This window comes from Pangasianodon hypophthalmus, chromosome 10 (genome assembly GCF_027358585.1).
Source record: "Pangasianodon hypophthalmus isolate fPanHyp1 chromosome 10, fPanHyp1.pri, whole genome shotgun sequence".
Classification (NCBI taxonomy): Eukaryota; Metazoa; Chordata; class Actinopteri; order Siluriformes; family Pangasiidae; genus Pangasianodon; species Pangasianodon hypophthalmus.
This window is the reverse complement of record NC_069719.1, coordinates 1,184,774-1,202,580: the sequence shown is the minus strand read 5'-3', so window position 1 is coordinate 1,202,580 and position 17,807 is coordinate 1,184,774. Positions and strand designations below refer to the sequence as shown.

Here is a 17,807-nt window from a genome sequence, read left to right as displayed (position 1 = left end):
TGAAATCTATTGGTGTAATTACTCTCTTTAACCACTAGATGTCGCTTTAATCCTTCTAACGTCCTCTGTATGGTCTTTGCTGGGCAGGGGAACGCTGCATGGGCTGAATCCCTAATGGAGCGCTATTGGATAGCACATGCACTACGTAGGGCGGAGAGCGGCGTTGATTTGTGCCCTAGGTAGTGCGCGTGTGTAGGGAGTGAGGATGCGGTTGTGAACTCAGCCACCGGCGTTGTTCCATTCAAAATGGCGTCTGTGTTTGCGCGTGCGGTGGAAATGAAGCTAAACCTCTCTTCGATGTAGAGCAGATTAGCACCGATTACCAGCGATGGCTTCGGTTTACACCGAATATCTCAGTTTTCGCGATATGAATCGGATAATTAGTGAATTGTTTCATTTAAAGATTTCTGCATGTCCGCGTATATGGATGTAAAATGATATCCCGGTGTGTAAACAGAGCAATAAACCGGTTTAATCCTCGTAGTCGGATAGAGGCGAAGCTAATGTTTTGGATCTGCACTTCCGGGTTCGGACCGTGATGGAGATGGACCGAGAGGACGGTACCGAGTTCGTCCTGTCTTTCGGCGTGGATGTGAATGAAAACCGAGCTGAAGGGTGTAAAACACACACACTCCATCCTGTGGCTCAGACTCAGTGTGCTCACAGGAACACTGGGTTTAATTCAGGTCCAAAATGTACTGTTAACTCAGGAGAAAACCGGGTCACTTCTGAAGAACCTGAGATCAACGGGTTTCCAGAACCTGGTGGTGTGATTGAGCTGAGTCTGGAACCAAAGGATGGGGAATCCAACCCAGACACATCTGGACACATCTGGGCATCAGATAGAGAAATCAATCCCAACCTAACTCAAAACAGAAATCGTAATTGTCCTGATGGTCACCTGACAACATCTGGACTCATAAACTCAGCAAACGGAGAAGAAGTGCATCGTTGGGGGTTCCACGCCAACCCAAGTGTAAGTGAAGGAACAGAAGATATTGAGGGAAGCAATGGCAGTCTGATCACATCTGGAGAAACATCAGATACTAGAAGAACCCACTCCAGCTGGTTTATATCTGACGAAACAGCTAGTGTTCATGGAAGCAATGGACCTCTGACTGCATCTGGAAACATAAACACATTAGATGGAAGAGCTGCAGATGTTTGGGAATTCCATGCCAGTGGTTTTGTGATTGGAGAATCCAGTGGCAATCAGACCACATCTGCAGAAACATCAGGTGCCAACATAAGCTTGGCTGTAACTGGAGAGGCAGCTAGCGTTGGTGAAACCAATGGCAATCTGACGACGTGTGGAACCATAAACACATCGGATGGAGAAGATGCAGATATTTGGGAATTTCATGCCAGTCCAGTTGTGATTGGAGAAACTGTTAGTACTGTAGAAACCAGTGGTAATCAGACAACATCTGGAGAAATAACGGATACCAGATGGACCAGTGTAAACCCAAATGCAGAAAGTATTAGAGGAACCAATGCTATTCCTACCACATCTGGAGCCTGTGCCAGCATGACTGCATCTGAAGAAACAACCAACTCCTGGAGAACCAAGATACACCTGATTGTAGCTGGAGAAATGGAAGATATCGGAGGAACCGATGGCGATTTGACTGCATCTGGTGAAAGACATGGTACGGTTGTCACAGAGGAAACCTCACAAACTCCTGAAACCAACACTAGTCCAAGGGTAGCTGATGAAATGGTGGATATTGGAGGAACCAGTGCTAGTTTGTCCACATCTGGAGAAACAGCAGGTACCAGGAGAACCGGTGCTAGCCCAGTTGTTGCAGAAGAAATGTCAGGAACCTGTGAAAACAACACCAGTTTCAGTGTAGCTGGAGAAACTGTGAGTATTGGAGGAAATCATGCCAATCTAACCTCGTCTGGAGGGACAGCAGGTACTGGGAGAACCAATCCTGGTCCGGTTGTAGCTGGAATTCGTAGCAGTCTGACCACATGCGGAAACGTAAGAACATTAGATGTCAAAACAGCGGGTACAGTAACTGGAGAACCCGTGAGCATGAGGGAAACCGGTGTGAGCCAAGCAGGAGCTGGACCCATGGACACACTGCCACTTGTGGACAGAGTGTTACATCGGGATCAGATTTCTGGGAATCCTCAGCTGGGGAATGATGCGACCAAAGCCGAGTTTGCCAGCTGGGAAAATCCAGGTGTCAGGAAGTGTCTGAGTTCCTGCTGCACGGAATTAGAGATGAAAATACTCAATGGAGATGTGAACTGTGGCGAATTTCAGATTCAACATGAAGGAACCTTTACAAACGAAGCTCTAGATAAAGGTGTCAGGGTGGGAAATTGCGGATATTTAGTTATAAACCGAAGGACCATTTCGGGAACTTCATCCATCCCCGTTTATTCCGTCAGGGAACCTTGGAACGCCGTAGAACGGCACCAGGAAGTGAGAAGCACCTCAGATCTTGGACCAGAAACCATCTCAAAACTTTCTATAGCTAACGTTAATGAAGAAGTGAGCACCCAGGAGATTGATGTAGACTTCGGCGACGGTGTCGGTGTGGCGAGACCGCGGACTCTGAGGACTAATCCCGGGCAGGCGGTATCGCTCAGCTGTGACTCCACCCCCCTGAACGACGATAACGCTGGTTATTTCGTAGACGTTGGAGACATGGATGTTATTATGAACAGCTTGGAGCTCGGCCGTCGACAGAGTGCTCCTGATAAACTTCAGGAGAGCGAGTGCGTCGATCCTGAACCTTCAGCCGAGCAGACGGTGAACAAGAGGCACGGTTTCACCGACTTCCTTACGAGGTGCGAACAAAAGGCGCAACAATGACATCAACGATTGCAAATAATACGCAACCTTTAGTCTTGTAGCTTCAACGGTGGGGAAAAAAAAACAAGATATCGAGAGCAAATGAAACTTTAAATATTCAATATATTAAAAAAGCCGTTGCTGCATTTCCACGTGTTACGTGCCGGCTTGTTGTTAATGGATCGTCGTTTGTTATAAAATAAAATGTTTCAACAATTAAAAACAATTAAAACACTATTATAGAATTACAATTCAATAGAATAAAACTTTAAGAAAAAATCATGTGGCAGTACTAAAAATTATAATATATATAATAAAAATTATAATAATCATAATAACAATAATCTTTTTAATTGTGTTATATATAAATATATAAAATTATAATGTCATGACACAAGCGAAAGTATAATATAAAAAAGTGACAGCAATAAACACAATGAAATAAATTAATAATTATGCACATTTATAAAAATTAATAAAAAAGGAAAATAATATAGTATAAAAAGGGTGAAAGAAACAATAATAAAACAATAAAATCATGACACAAATGCAACAGTAATATAAAAATATTTTTAAATATAAAAAAGAAAAATGTTTTAAATATATAACAATATTAAAAAAAAAAAGAAAAGAAAAGAGATTTGATCTCCATGTGGCTACCCTGATTAAATAAAATAAACTAAAATAAAATAGTGATAAAAAGAATAAAATAAAATGAATAATTAAAAAAAATCAAGACAGCACAATAATATATAAAAACAATAAAATAAAAGCAGTAATGAACGGTAATAAATTCAGGACACAAATGAAATATTAATATAAATAATAATAAAAAGATTATGTAAAAAATAAAATGTATAAATTTACAGTTGAATGAAAGTTAAATTGAAAGTAAAAATAGGAGAATATTAATGATTAATGTGTGACGTGTGTGTAAGTGATAATGTTCCCGTTTACTTCCTGGTTTCCTTTCGACTCTCAGGTGTATGTGTGAAACTTCCTGGATAGGTTTTTAGCTAAAGTGGCGTTGCGCTATTTAGCGTGTGCAGATGAGATCAGCTGTCTGTGACGTTAATAATAGAAACATTTCAACGTTGTAGCATTTAAAACCTTCAGCCACGCCTTAATGTCGGACATCTTTAGTTTTAAATATTGTTAAACGTTTATGATTTATCGAAAAGTAATTGTTCGGGTAAAAAAAATGAAATTTCAATCCTTTACGTTAATTGTAGAAGATGAGCTGAGACATGTTTGGTGTCTGAATTTTACACTCTGAAGCGACGAGGCTAATGTAGCTAGTCTTCTTTCAGTACCAAAGCGAAACCCACCAATCAGAGATGTCGCTGTAACCATGGCGATATGTGGCATGCAGATTGATCTCATGATGTTGGATTGTGCTGCTGTTTTTATTAAAATATATAACATAATAGATATAATAATGATAACGTTATAAAGAGCTCTTTAATATAAAGCTGTGATTTGCATCTGCACTACTGTCAGAGCTGCTGTTATAGAAAATTAATCAACACCTGTCGACCAATCAGAAGCCAGAACCTGACAGCGCCGTGAGATAAGCAAGTATATAACACGCATCAGAGTTTCTTTTCCTCATTTCTGTCTCTACAGAAGTCTGTTTTCCTGGAAGCCCAAAGAGTCGAAGGCCACGGCAGCTGCTTCAGGATGGAGATTATTTGGGAAAATTTCTCCCAAGGAAAATTCCGGAGACTCCCGAATCCCACAGCAGGTGAGGAAGCGCAGGGACCGGAGCTCACTGATAGCTTGTGTGTGTGTGTGTGTGTGTGTGTGTGTGTGAACATGAACGGTAATAATATTAATGGTTGTAACATGAACGTACGTTAACGCGAATGTGAATATTAATGCGAACGTTACCGTGAACATTGACATTAATAATAACGATAATAATATGAACGTGAACATGGTTGTAAACATTAACGTGAGCATTAATATGAACGAGATCATTAACATGAATGTGAATATTAATTTGAATGTTAATATAAGTTAACGTTAAAGTGAACATGAACATTAATATTAACATGAATGCGAACGTTAACATGAACATTGCCATTAACAATAACAAGAGCATTAACATATACATTAATGTGAACAGTGTTATGAATATTAACGTGAACGTTGACATTAACATTAACGTGAACATGGTCATAAACATTAACGTACATTAACGTGAACAGTAATATGAACAATAACTTGAACGCGAACATTAACGTGAACATGGTTGTAAACATTAACGTACGTTAACCTGAGCATTAATATGAACATTGACATTAACAATAACGTGAACAATACATGTACATTAAAGTGAACAGTAATATGAACATTAACGTGACTGCGAACATTAACGTGAACATGGACGTAAACATTAACGTGAACAGTAATATGAACATTAACTTGAACGCGAACATTAACTTGAACGTGAACATTAACGTGAACATGGTCGTAAACATTACCGTACATTAACGTGAGCATTAATATGCACGTGAACATTAACGTGACCGTTAACATGAACATGGTCATAAACATTATCGTAAATTAACGTGAGCATTAATATGAACGTGAACATTTACATGAATGTGAATTTTAACGTGAATGTTAATATAAGTTAACATTAAAGTGAGCATGAACATTAACACGTACATTAAAGTGAACAGTAATATGAATATTAACGTGAACATTGACAGAACAATAACGTAAACATGGTCGTAAACGTTAATGTATATTAACACGAGCATTGATATGAACGAGAACTTTAACATGAATGTGAATATTAATGTGAATATTAATATAAGTTAACATTACAGTGAACATGAACATTAACGCGAACGTTAACGTGAACATAGCCGTAAACATTAACATACATTAACGTGACCATTAATATGAACGAGAACTTTAACATGGACATTATTATTTACGTGAATGTGAATAATAACGTGAACATGAACTTGAACATGGTCATAAACATTAACGTACGTTGATGTGAGCATTAATATGAACGGGAACTTTAACGTGAACGTGAACAATAACGTGAACGTTAATATAAGTAAACGTTAAAGATTGCGCAGTGCCACATGATGCGTTTCAGCTCTCATTCATCCTAATTAACTACTCAGGCTACTAGTTTTGGGAAATAGAACTAAATAAATTAGTTAGAAAATATCACAGAGGGACACAAACACAAATGATAACAGCGACCAGTAGGCTTGGGACGAGGTGTGTGTGTGTGTGTGTGTGTGTGTGTGTGTGTGTGAGAGAGTGTGAGAGTGTGTGTGTGTGAGTGAGTGTGAGAGTGTGTGTGTTTAGGTGGCAGCTGCCATTTCTATAGCTGTCTGACTTCTCCCTCTGTTCTGGATGTGCGCGTGTGTGTGCACGTGTGTGTGTGCGTGTGTGTGCGTGCGTGCGTGTGCGTGCGTGTGTGTGCGTGCGTGTGTGTGCGTGCGTGCGTGTGCGTGCGTGCGTGTGCGTGCGTGCGTGTGTGTGCGTGTGTGTGTTTTGACTGAAAGTAGCTTTGAGCTTCTGCAATCTACTTTGCTTATGATTCACTCCACGCAATCCACAGGTGTCTCTCTGTATTCCACACACACACACACACACACACACACACAGACACACACACACACACACACACACACACACACAGAGCTCCTCTGTCAGAACACTTAAATGCTTTTTTAATCTCTAAAATTAACAGAATTAAGGGATGACCTTCTTAAATTTGTCCAGAATGAGGACGTTTAGGAAGCACAAGTGTGACATGAATATTTTGAAACGTTTACGATAACGTATTAAATATCAAAGTTTATCGTGTTACTGATATTTATCACGTTCCTAGTCTTCTGTAGTGTTGTTATTTTAAATTTGGATGCCTACATGTGTATTTTCTTAAAATGAATCCATCTAGTAACTTCCTGTTACTAATGTGAGCTTTTAGGGATTTTAGGGATTTAACAAGGACATGGAGGTGTGTCCTAATTTGCATATTCATGTATATTCATGGCCCATGCGATGTTAATAAGGATAGAGCTGTCATTAATGTCATTACAGCCATTAAAACGTATAAAACAATGAATTATTCTAAACCTGTTTATAATAGTTGAAAATGACGTTCAGTTGGCGGCCTCAGCACGTGACCACGCCCTAAACAAAAATAAAAACAGTGAACGCCCTGTAATTCTGACGTGATGGAGGGTGGTGGTGTGTTTACACTGGTGGAGTCACACACACACCTGATGCACCACAGGAATGTCTCATCAACACACTTCAGGACAGCCATCATCCTGAAAACATGGAACTGAAGATTACACTGAGACACGGTGTTAAAAACACACTAAAAATATCTCTCTCTATCTGTTTCTCTCTGTCTCTCTCTGTCTATCTGTCTCTTTCTGCCTCTCTCTTTATCTGTCTCTATATGTTTCTCTCTGTCTCTCTCTCTGTCTGTCTTTCTCTCTCTTTGTCTATCTCTATCTGTCTCTTTCTGTCTCTCTCTATCTCTCTCTATCCATTTCTCTGTCTGTCTCTTTCTGTCTCTCTCTTTATCTGTCTCTATCTGTTTCTCTCTGTCTCTCTATCTGTCTCTCTCTCTCTGTCTGTCTTTCTCTCTCTGTCTCTTTCTGTCTCTCTCTATCCATTTCTCTGTATCCATCTCTTTCTGCCTCTCTCTGTCTGTCTCTATCGGTCTGTCTCTATCTGTCTCTTTCTGTCTCTCTCTGTGTCTCTCTTTCTCTCCCTGTTTCTCTCTCTATCTGTCTCTCTTTGTTTGTCTCTCACTCTCTCTGTTTCTCTGTCTCTCCTTTTCTGTCTCTCTCTCTCGCTCAATCTCTCTCTGTCTCTCTGTTTCTCTGTCTCTCTCTATCTGTTTCTATCTCTCTTTCTGTCTTTCTCTCTCTCTCTCTCCCTCTGTCTCTCTCTGTTTCTTTCTGTTTTTCTCTGTCTCTTTCTGTCTGTCTGTCTTTCTATTTGTCTCTCTCTGTCTATCTCTATCTGTCTCTTTCTGTCTGTCGTTCTCTCTGTCACTTCTCTCTCTATCTTTCTCTCTGCTTCTGTATCTCACTCTCTGTCTATCTCTGTTTCTCTCTGTCTCTCTCTCTCTTTCTCTGTTTCTCTTTCTCTGTCTGTCTCTATCTCTTTCCATGTTTCTCTCTGTTTGACATTCTTTCTCTCTCTCTCTCTCTCTCTCTCTTTCTTTCTCTCTGTCTCTCTCTCTCTCTCTCTCTCTCAGCCTGAGCCAGTGAGACGTAAGAATCTGGAGTTTGAGCCTCTGTCCACCACGGGGCTCATTCTGGAAGACAGACCTGCGTAAGACTTCTTTACACCTGAAACTACATTTTTTTTAAACTTTATAAACATTAAACATAAACACTTGTAAACATTTTTTAAAAAATTAAGGCAGAGCGCTTTACTGCCTTAAAACAGCGAGTCACAAAACAACAAAAAAAGAAAATTCACACAAAATTGACAGTAAAATTTCCACGTTGTCCTGTCGGTCTCAGGAACCTGCCGGCCAAGTCAGAGGAAGAAGCTCAGAGACACAGACAGCAGTACAACGAGATGATGGCAGGAGCCAAGAGGAGGGGTGAGGACACACTGCTCCTGCTTCTCCTCCAACCAGCACACACTTCCCCTTCCCACTTCCTCTATCTGTCTCTTTCTGTCTCTCTTTCTGTCTCTGTCTGTCTTTCTCACTTCCCACTTCTGCATATCACTCACATCAGTCCACTTCCTGTAATATGAACATGTTCACTAGGGGGCAGTGTCCACAGTGTTCTCTCTGTCTGTCTCTCTCTATCTGTCTGTCTTTGTCTATTTCTCTCTCTATCTGTCCCTTTCTGTCTCTCTCTCTCTCTGTCTGTCTGTCTCTTTCTGACTCTCTGTCTCTCTCTATCTGTCTGTCTCTCTCTCTGTTTCTTTCTGTTTCTTTCTGTCTGTCTTTGTCCATTTCTCTCTCTCTCTCTCTGTCCCTTTCTGTCTCTATCTCTCTCTCTCTGTCTGTCTCTTTCTGACTCTCTGTCTCTCTCTCTATCTGTCTCTCTCTCTATCTGTCCCTTTCTGTCTCTATCTCTCTCTCTCTCTCTCCGTCCCTTTCTGTCTCTTTCTGACTCTCTGTCTCTCTCTATCTGTCTCTCTCTCTCTCTCTCTATCTGTCCCTTTCTGTCTCTATCTCTCTCTATCTATCTCTTTCTGTCTGTCTTTCTCTATCTGTCCCTTTCTGTCTCTATCACTCTCTCTCTCTCTCTCTCTCCGTCCCTTTCTGTCTCTTTCTGACTCTCTGTCTCTCTCTCTATCTGTCTCTCTCTCTATCTGTCTCTATCTGTCTCTCTCTCTCTCTCTATCTGTCCCTTTCTGTCTCTATCTCTCTCTATCTATCTCTTTCTGTCTGTCTTTCTCTATCTGTCTCTCTCTCTCTGTCTCTTTGTTTCCCTTTCTGTCTGTCTCTCTCTGTTTCTCTCCATGTCTCTCTCTCTCTCTCTCTCTCTCTCTCTCTCTCTGTGTCTCAGTGTCACACAACAAAACCAGAATGTAGAGGAAAACAGAGGTGAGAAAGTAAGTCCTGTGGTTCACAGGGTGCTTCTCATTTCTGTCATTTCCTTTCCTCAGTTTTTAGTGTTATGTTTGAAGTCGAGTGTGTTGTGTTTCTGTTTTGTCCATCCTTCCTCTCCTCCGTGTTCAGAGCTGAAGGAGGCTCAGCGTAAGAAGAAGCAGATGAAGGAGAGACACCGGCAGGAGGAGAGCATCGCTCGCGCTGTGGTGGTCTGGAACACGGAGATCCTGCCCAACTGGGAGAACATGTGAGCGCACTCGTTTATCTGCTGGATATACAGCAACGTACTGAGTAACGGCGTGGTGTGACGAAGCGGAGTTACTCTTACCACCCTGAAGCTGATTATTTTCCTATAACAGCGTGTCCCCAAGTGGTTTATTCCCCTCGCGCCACAGCAATTTACCAACAATTACAATTTTTAAATAATTAAAGAAAGACATGTCATACTTTTTATCCATTTTTACCTACAGTCAATATCAGTTCCTGTTGTCGCTTACGTTATAGCAGCTATAAACACTCGTTCCCTCACCAGCCTCTCTTTATTCTCTCTCTTCAAGTTAATAAGACAAAAAAAAACAAATCGCAGCTTGTTACGCATTTTACTGAGAAACCGCAAAGAAGCGTAAACTCCTCTGTCCTGAAGATGTCGGAAATCTTAGTTACAGCTTTACCTCTGACTGTTACAAAGCACTGACACTGGAGACTCCTTCCATACATGTTACATAAACACATTTCCTTACAGAAAAAGTCTCTGTGAATGAGCTGTTGCTATAGAGACGATAACGTATCAGAACGAGCGCATTAATATAAACCTGCGCTACTGTCAGAGCTGCTGTTATAGAGAATTAATCAACAGCTTCTGACCAATCAGGAGCCAGAACTCGGCAACGCTGTGGTGTAATGCGATGTGTGATATTCCTGATATTGCAATCTCCATAATATGCAATAAATAATGAGTAACTTTACAGTGAGGTACTTTATCACTGTTAGATTATTTGCACAAACATATGAGTCAGTGAGCTGATTAACTGATGGATGGATTAACAGAGTATCTGAACTGACTGATTCATTAATTGCTCATTAATATTTAAATGAATTAATTGATTATTCAGGAGGAACACGCGGCGTGTGCGGGAGTTGTGGTGGCAGGGTCTCCCACCGAGCATACGCGGCAAAATCTGGAGCCTCGCCATCGGAAACGAGCTCAACATCACCCCCGGTAACCATGGAAACGACCTTTTAACTTTTACGTGGACATAGCCTTCTCTCAATTACGATATTATCCATGAGCAGCTTTTCAACTTGTCCTGTGTTTTGGAATAACATCAGCTAATATTAAATATGCATGATGGAGAGAATTAACGTAATGTGTCCTCTCGTGTGTGCGTGTGTGTGTGTGTGTGTGTGTGTGTGTGTGTGTGTGTTTACAGAACTGTATGAAATCTTCCTGTCTCGAGCTAAAGAGAAGTGGCGCAGTTTCAACGAGACGGGTTCGCTCAGTGAGAACGAAGGTACGAGCTCGTTTTCTTTCAGAACGTTCTAGCTCAAGTTCTGTTAAATAAATAAACTTTGAGAAAATTTGGATAATGTGCTGATACTTGTACATTTTATAATAAAAATTTGGAATTGGAAATTTCCGAAGCATTAACAGAATTTTTTTTTTTCATTTTCCCCCACATTTTAAACCCAATTCGGTTTTGACCAGTTCCGATCCGTCGCTATTACACGACAGCTACCAACCTGCGAGGGTGAAGGCTAACGTAGCTAACGTGCTTCCTCCAGAACACGTGAAGCCAACCATGTCTTTTCGCAACATCACAGTGCAGCGTAACGCGCTTGGAAGAAAAGCGCTATCTGCCCTCTTCCACATACAGTGTCGCTGTGATTGACAGGGGAGAGCGAGTATGCCCCTCCCACTCAGAGAGCAAAGCCAGGCTTCAGGAATCGAATTTGCGATTTCCCGAAGCTTTTCTGTTTTTGACACATTTATGATTTTTGGCGTGTTGCTATGCCGACACAGGAGACACCTGCTTTCCTGCCTGCTAGGGTTTTCTAGCTAGCAAAATCAGCACCTCTGCTAATCACCTGTACAGCTCTACACACACACACACACACACACACACACTTCAAAAGTCAAAGTCAAAGTTATAACGTAAGTGTTATTTATGAATGTGTATCTTATCATTTCTGTTTTTATTCCAGATTGTGGCGTAGATAAGGAGTCGAGTTTGGACCTGATTAAGCTGGACATTTTCAGGACTTTCCCTTCGCTCTATATATTCCAGAAGGTGAGGAACAGGTTCGACAAAAAAATGTAATTATTACTAAAAGTGTTATGACCATGTGACCTTCTATAATCTCTCTCTCTCTCTCTCTCTCTCTCTCTCTCTCTCCCTCTCTCTCTCTCTCTCTCTCTCTCTCTCTCTCCCTCTCTGAAGGGTGGACCGTATCACGATGTTTTGCACAACGTCTTGGGCGCGTACACGTGTTACAGACCTGACGTAGGATACGTGAGTATCAGAGAACGTGGTGATGTTTCTAGAAGTTTCTGTCACAGGTTTTTAGTGTTAGTGTTAGTGACTCCAAATACCACACACACTTTAAAACCCTGTACACTAATCACTACTGTAGTGTTTCATGAGTGTGTGATACTGAAGTGTGTGTGTGTGTGTGTGTGTGTGTGTGTTTAAGGTGCAGGGAATGTCCTTCATAGCTGCTGTTCTTATTCTGAACCTCGAGGAAGCCGACGCCTTTATTGCCTTTGCTAACCTTCTCAACAAACCATGTCAAATGGCCTTCTTCAGGGTGGACCACGACCTGGTAACACACACACACACACACACACACACACCTCTGACGGAGTTAACAAAATACCGCATTGCTCCCTTTAAACCAAGTGCTATAAATAGGAGCGGTCTTGTTTTTCGTCAGTAGCTGTCTAACTGTAGTAACCAATATTTCTAATGAGAATAATTTATATTTAAATAATTAGATTTAAATAATTTATAATCAGGTCGTATTAACGAGTTTCTTAAAAAGCCTGCACGCGCAGCCATGATGCTTTGAGAGACGTACGCTCACATGAATTAGCATCGCTAACTCCTCTTCCTCCGTAATTGTCATGTGGTGGTCTGTCACTATCTGAGGCTTCATCTCTGGGTAACTGGTTCCGGGAGATAAATTCTGATTTTCTGTCTATAAAGTTCGTGTTTTTTGGGATTTTGTGCTTTATTGTGCAGATGCTGAAGTATTTTGCTGCGTTTGAGGTTTTCTTCGAGGAGAATCTGCCTAAATTATTCCAGCACTTTCACAGCAACAGTCTGACTCCAGACTTTTACCTCATAGACTGGTAAGTGTTCCTTACTCCCTACTCCCTACTCCCTACTCCCTAATCCCTATTCCCTATTCCCTATTCCTTATTCCCAACTCCCTATTCCTTATTCCTTACGCCCCATTCCCTATTCCCTACCTTCTACTCCCGATTCCCTACTCCTTACTCTATATTCCCTACTCCCAATTCCCTACTCCCTACTCTATATTCCCTATTCTCTACTCCCTATTCCCTGTTCCTTACTCCCAATTCCCTACTCCCTATCACTTACTCACTATTCCCTACTCCCTATTCCTTACTCCCTACTTCCAATTCCCTACTCCCTGCTCCCTATTCCCTATCCCTACTCTGTATTCCCCACTCCCTGATCCCAATGCACTGGATTTGACTGTGTGTGTGTGTGTGTGTGTGCGTGTATAGGATCTTCACGCTGTACAGTAAGCCGTTGCCGCTGGACGTGGCGTGTCGCGTGTGGGATTTGTTTTGCCGTGACGGAGAGGAAGCTCTGTTCCGCACGGCGCTGGGAATCCTGCGCCTTTATCAGGACGTCCTGCTGCAGATGGACTTCATCCACAGCGCCCAGTTCCTGTCCCGCCTCCCGCAGAACACCCCGGCACACACACTCTTCACCTGCATCGCCAACACACACATGCTCAGCAACAACCGCCGCTGGAACCAGGTACACGCCCTAAATAAAAACGTCCACAGAACACAGGTGTGAAAATAAACACGATGGAGCGTATAATCCAGGAAATACGGTAAATAATAATCAGTGTATGATTTACTCAGGTTATTTTCTGCTGCAGGTTTTTTCAGCTCTGATGAAAGATGGACCTAAAGAAGCTGATAAAACAGGAAGTCCTGCATTAAGAAGCTAACGGATGACGATTTATGAAGTATGAGATTTTGGGAATATTTAAACGGAGTGTCGTGTACAGTATTAACGAGTCGGACTGCAGCGGTTCAGCGACTCGTGGAAGATTTTGGAAGAAACTCGGCAGCAGATTCGTCTAACGTAGAGAAGACATTTCAGTGTCTGTTTGTGTGTGTGTGTGTGTGTGTGAGAGATGTTTGTGTGATGTTATCGTGCCAAATGTTTGTGACTGTAAAGCAAATACGTGCTAACGCAAGTGTACGGCCATGCGATTCCGATGAACAGTGATCGTTGTGACGGAGTGACCGGCGTTCCTGAGTCATCAAGGGCGGAGCTTATTGTAAAGTTAATCAATCTGATTATATGACATCAACTCTACATGTTTTTTTTACTTTTAAAGACAAAATACTTGTAAATAAACAGTATAATAGCTTAGCGAATTTACCTAAGCTAGCTAGCTTCCTACACGCAATACTGAGTTAGCCTAGCTAACATGAAGAATACCTCAGTAGCTAGCAGTACCTATCTTATATTTAGCAGCTAGTAAGTTCGCGAGCAAGCTAGCTAACATTAAGTATCTGTTGTTGCGATGTCATGTGATCACGTTAAGTTAAGCTCCGCCCTCCTTGAACCAGGAACTCTTGTTAAACAGCAACATAAGAACCAGATGGCAAAAATGTTAAAACATAATGTAAACATTACTTGAAGACAAGCAACAAAAACGACACTTTATTTTGATACGATGTTTCCAAATTATAACACGTTAACGAACGTGAGCCGTGTTGTCAAATAGCGACCATTTTTTTTTGCTAGCTATTAATTTTTTTTTTTTTTTTAGAATATCAGGCAACTGGGTTTGAAAAAGCTAATTTGGACTAGAAACTGAAAGAAAAATCGTTAAACCTTCATACGTAAAAATATTTTACAGCCATGAGCAATGACCAAACGTACGTTCGTAAATATATGTTTATCGTTAATGATTTTTAAAATTTTTTTTGGCCAACTGTCCTGAAATTAATTTCATTCAGCTTTTAAAAAATGAAACTATTTAAGCAAAGAAAAATAAGATATCTGGTAGATCGAGAAGTAACCGTATAATAGCTAACATCGAATCAGCTACTTGTATCCACACAACTGTAAAACACTACACACATAAACACACACACAGTAGCGCTGATCATGGCCTTTATACTCGGAACTGATCTGTGAGGCCGATACACACAAGTGCAATTCCTTCACACACACACACACACACACACACACACAGACACACACACACACCAGCAGCCTAAGAGCTGATACACACTAGTGCCAAACCCTATGTTACACACACACACACACACACACACCTGCATACACACTCCTTTCTGAAGCTCTTGTAGGTGTTTTTAAAACTTTCTTTTTCTTACAGAAGTCCAGAGAGACCATGTTTCTGTTCCTTTACGCTTCTGAGCTCTATATAAAAAGGTTCTTCAGAGGTTCTTCACCCTTAAAGGTTCTTCAGTTGTCCCTCTGGGGAACCCTTAAAGGTTCTTCATTCATCCTTTTGGGGAACCCTTAAAAGTTCTTCATTCGTCCTTCTGGGGAACTCCTAAAGGGTCTTCAGGTGTCCTTCTGGGGAACCCTTAAAGGTTCTTCATTCGTCCTTCTGGGGAACCCCTAAAGGTTCTTCATTCGTCCTTCTGGGGAACCCCTAAAGGTTCTTCAGTTGTCCCTCTGGGGAACTCTTAAAGGTTCTTAGGCAGGTCCCGGATGGTTGGTTTAGTGACAAAATGTTCCAGACTTTATAGCTAACGTAAGTCTGTAAATCTGTAAGTCTACACTCTTAGTTATCTGGGAGAAGATTCTTTGTAGAACTTTACAACAAATCATCTCCAATTAGAACCTTTTTTCCTAAGCTTTCAAAAAAAAATCCTTGAAGAACCTTTGTTCTAAGAGAGTGTGTATTACGTGAATAGGTGTGTGATACAAAACTCCAAATTATTCTCATTATTTTCTTCTTATTAATATTTAGAACCTTATCATATAACTTCTTGTTAAATAGTACACTCTTAGAACAAGGGTTCTTCAAGGGTTCTTTAGGGGTTCATTGGATAGGTAAGGGTTATTAGCTTGCTTGGAATCTTCTCTGATAGAAAAATATAAAATATAAATTTAAAAAAACCCATAAGGTTCTATATTTAAAGGTTCATCAAGGGTTCCTGGCCTTCTAACATGGTTCTGCTTGAAACACCTTCTGCTATTCACTGTGCTGTAGGGTTCTATGGAGGTTCCAAGTAGATCCCTTTTAGATGGCTAAGAAAATGTTTATTTTAGAGGTTTTTCTAATAAGTATGAGTTCTTAGCATTCTAAAAGGGTTCTACTTGGAACCTTCTCTGATAGTGAATCAGTTGTAGGGTTCTACAACCGTTATTTAATGGTTCATTGGATAATCAGGAGTTCTTGACTTCCTGTGAAGGTTCTACTTTCTGATAAATTCTCAGTTGTAGGATTCTATGTGGTTTTAGGGTTCTTGGCTCTCTACAATGGTTCTACTTGGAACCTTCTCCTATAAGGACATTAAGGAAGTCTTCTGCTGGATTACTAAGGGTTCTGCGTGAAACCTTTTCTGATAAACACTAAGTTATAAGTTGCTTTGTATCAAGTAAGGGGTGTTAACTCACTAAAAGGGCTCTCTCTGGAACCTTCTCTGACGGGGAAACAGTTATAGGGTTCTGCATTATCCAAGGGCTCATTTGATAGTTATTATCTTCCAAATAATGGTTCTACTTTCTCATAAACACTAATTTCTAGGGTTCTACATTATTTAAGCTTCTTTGTTATATATAAACATTCCTAGCTTTCTAAAAGGGTTCTATCCAGAACTTTCCCTAATAGGAAAACCCTTTATGATAGAAGGTGAACTGAAGAACGTTCAGGGTTCTAAATATTCTTTTTAAAAAAATTTTGATTTCTTGAATGTTTAATCAATAAACATATCCAAGATCCACCCACTTTCAGAGAATGAAGCCGTTTGATTGACATGGCAGGCGACCAATCACAGCCTTTTCCTCAGCCATGAGAGATTTTTTTGTTTGTTTACTCACCACTATCTGCCTTTAAAACTGTTTTTAGAGATCAGCTTCCTTTTGGTTCTTCCTCTGAAACGTAAGAAAGTGTAAGAAACCTGTGCACAGAGAGCCAATCAGAATGCAACCTTGATGATCCTGAATCTTGTGGCCAGAAAAGCGTATAAAAGGCATCACATGCTCTGTATCCTGCTAGTTTAGCTATTTTTATTTAGCTACTGCAGTCTAGCATTAGCTTGCTATATTTAGTACTTTATTTTCTGAACGATTTACTTTTGAATGAGCTTTCCAATTCCACGTTTCCGATGTTCTTCATGTTTAAAACATTTTGTTGATTTTGTTGATCTGAGATACGGTAATAATAATAATAAGTTTTTTGTTGATCTGAGATACGGTAATAATAATAATAATGTGGTCTCTCTGGATCTTCATATCATTCTGAATTTTTGTTAACGTTTTTGTGAGAACCATGGCGATGCAAAAGTTTTCACTCCCTTCCATCATGAATGTTCTAGCAGGAAGAACCCAGTAGTTTTTTGATTGCTGGAGCTCCAGAGCTTTAAAAACACACTTCCTGTTTCAGAGTTTGTTATATTTTTTAAACACTAAAAGCGTCTTTGAAGGCCTGATTGATGTTTTATATGAAATCGTTTGACCAAATAATTTTCTTAAACTACTGACTCATGACGTTCTGGAGTCACGTAACACACTAAACAGATCACGTGGAGCCGCTTTAACATCATCATCACCATCATCATCATCATCATCACCTCCCGTTCTGTCAGAAACAATAACCTGATTCTTTTCATCTAAAACGTCAACAGTTAAAGAAGTACAGTGATGTAACTAACTTGCTTTTTATTTCCTTTTTAAATTTGAACTCATTATTGTACAGGTTTTTTTACATGCTCTGAGTGTTGTATATAAACTGTGAAATGATTTCTCTAGATTAGAAATGTAAATATAAATTAATAACATTCCCAACATGCAGTCTCTGTTCTTTCTTTGTTTTTTTTTAACATAATTTACAGAATTATGGACGGCAATTTGGGGGGAAAAAATAAGTTTGGCGTGCTATGTTGTTATTTAAACTTAAGATATTAACTTTAAACAAGTTCTTATGACAAAGCTAACTTAATGAATATTAGCTTAT

The 17,807-nt window shown here is 40.3% G+C and overlaps 1 protein-coding gene across 2 annotated transcripts; it reads left to right on the top strand.

The window, feature by feature from the left end:
* The first annotated feature begins 215 nt into the window (after window positions 1–215).
* Window positions 216–17,638, top strand: tbc1d12a (TBC1 domain family, member 12a). Of its 2 annotated transcripts, XR_008302510.1 has the most exons (14): window positions 216–2,802; window positions 4,433–4,550; window positions 8,061–8,137; window positions 8,332–8,414; window positions 9,510–9,627; window positions 10,493–10,599; window positions 10,811–10,891; window positions 11,583–11,668; window positions 11,819–11,890; window positions 12,072–12,200; window positions 12,620–12,729; window positions 13,132–13,390; window positions 13,518–15,284; window positions 15,319–17,638. XR_008302510.1 is itself a non-coding variant. In XM_034308124.2 (13 exons), exons 1-13 carry the CDS (start codon window positions 539–541, stop codon window positions 13,587–13,589), a joined length of 3,576 nt encoding a protein of 1,191 aa, XP_034164015.2. In that variant the 5' UTR covers window positions 216–538; the 3' UTR covers window positions 13,590–17,638. The 2 variants fall into 2 exon arrangements, 1 of the variants encoding a protein (XP_034164015.2); XM_034308124.2 differs by having other exon boundaries at window positions 13,518–17,638.
* Window positions 17,639–17,807: the final 169 nt, after the last annotated feature.

Excerpts from the sequence above, each read along its gene's own strand:
- tbc1d12a (XM_034308124.2), top strand. The coding sequence starts at position 539 with ATGGAGATGGACCGAGAGGACGGTACCGAGTTCGTCCTGTCTTTCGGC. Across the intron at positions 8,138-8,331 it reads ATTCTGGAAGACAGACCTGC|GAACCTGCCGGCCAAGTCAG; the intron begins GTAAGACTTCTT and ends TGTCGGTCTCAG. Across the intron at positions 10,600-10,810 it reads CGAGCTCAACATCACCCCCG|AACTGTATGAAATCTTCCTG; the intron begins GTAACCATGGAA and ends GTGTGTTTACAG.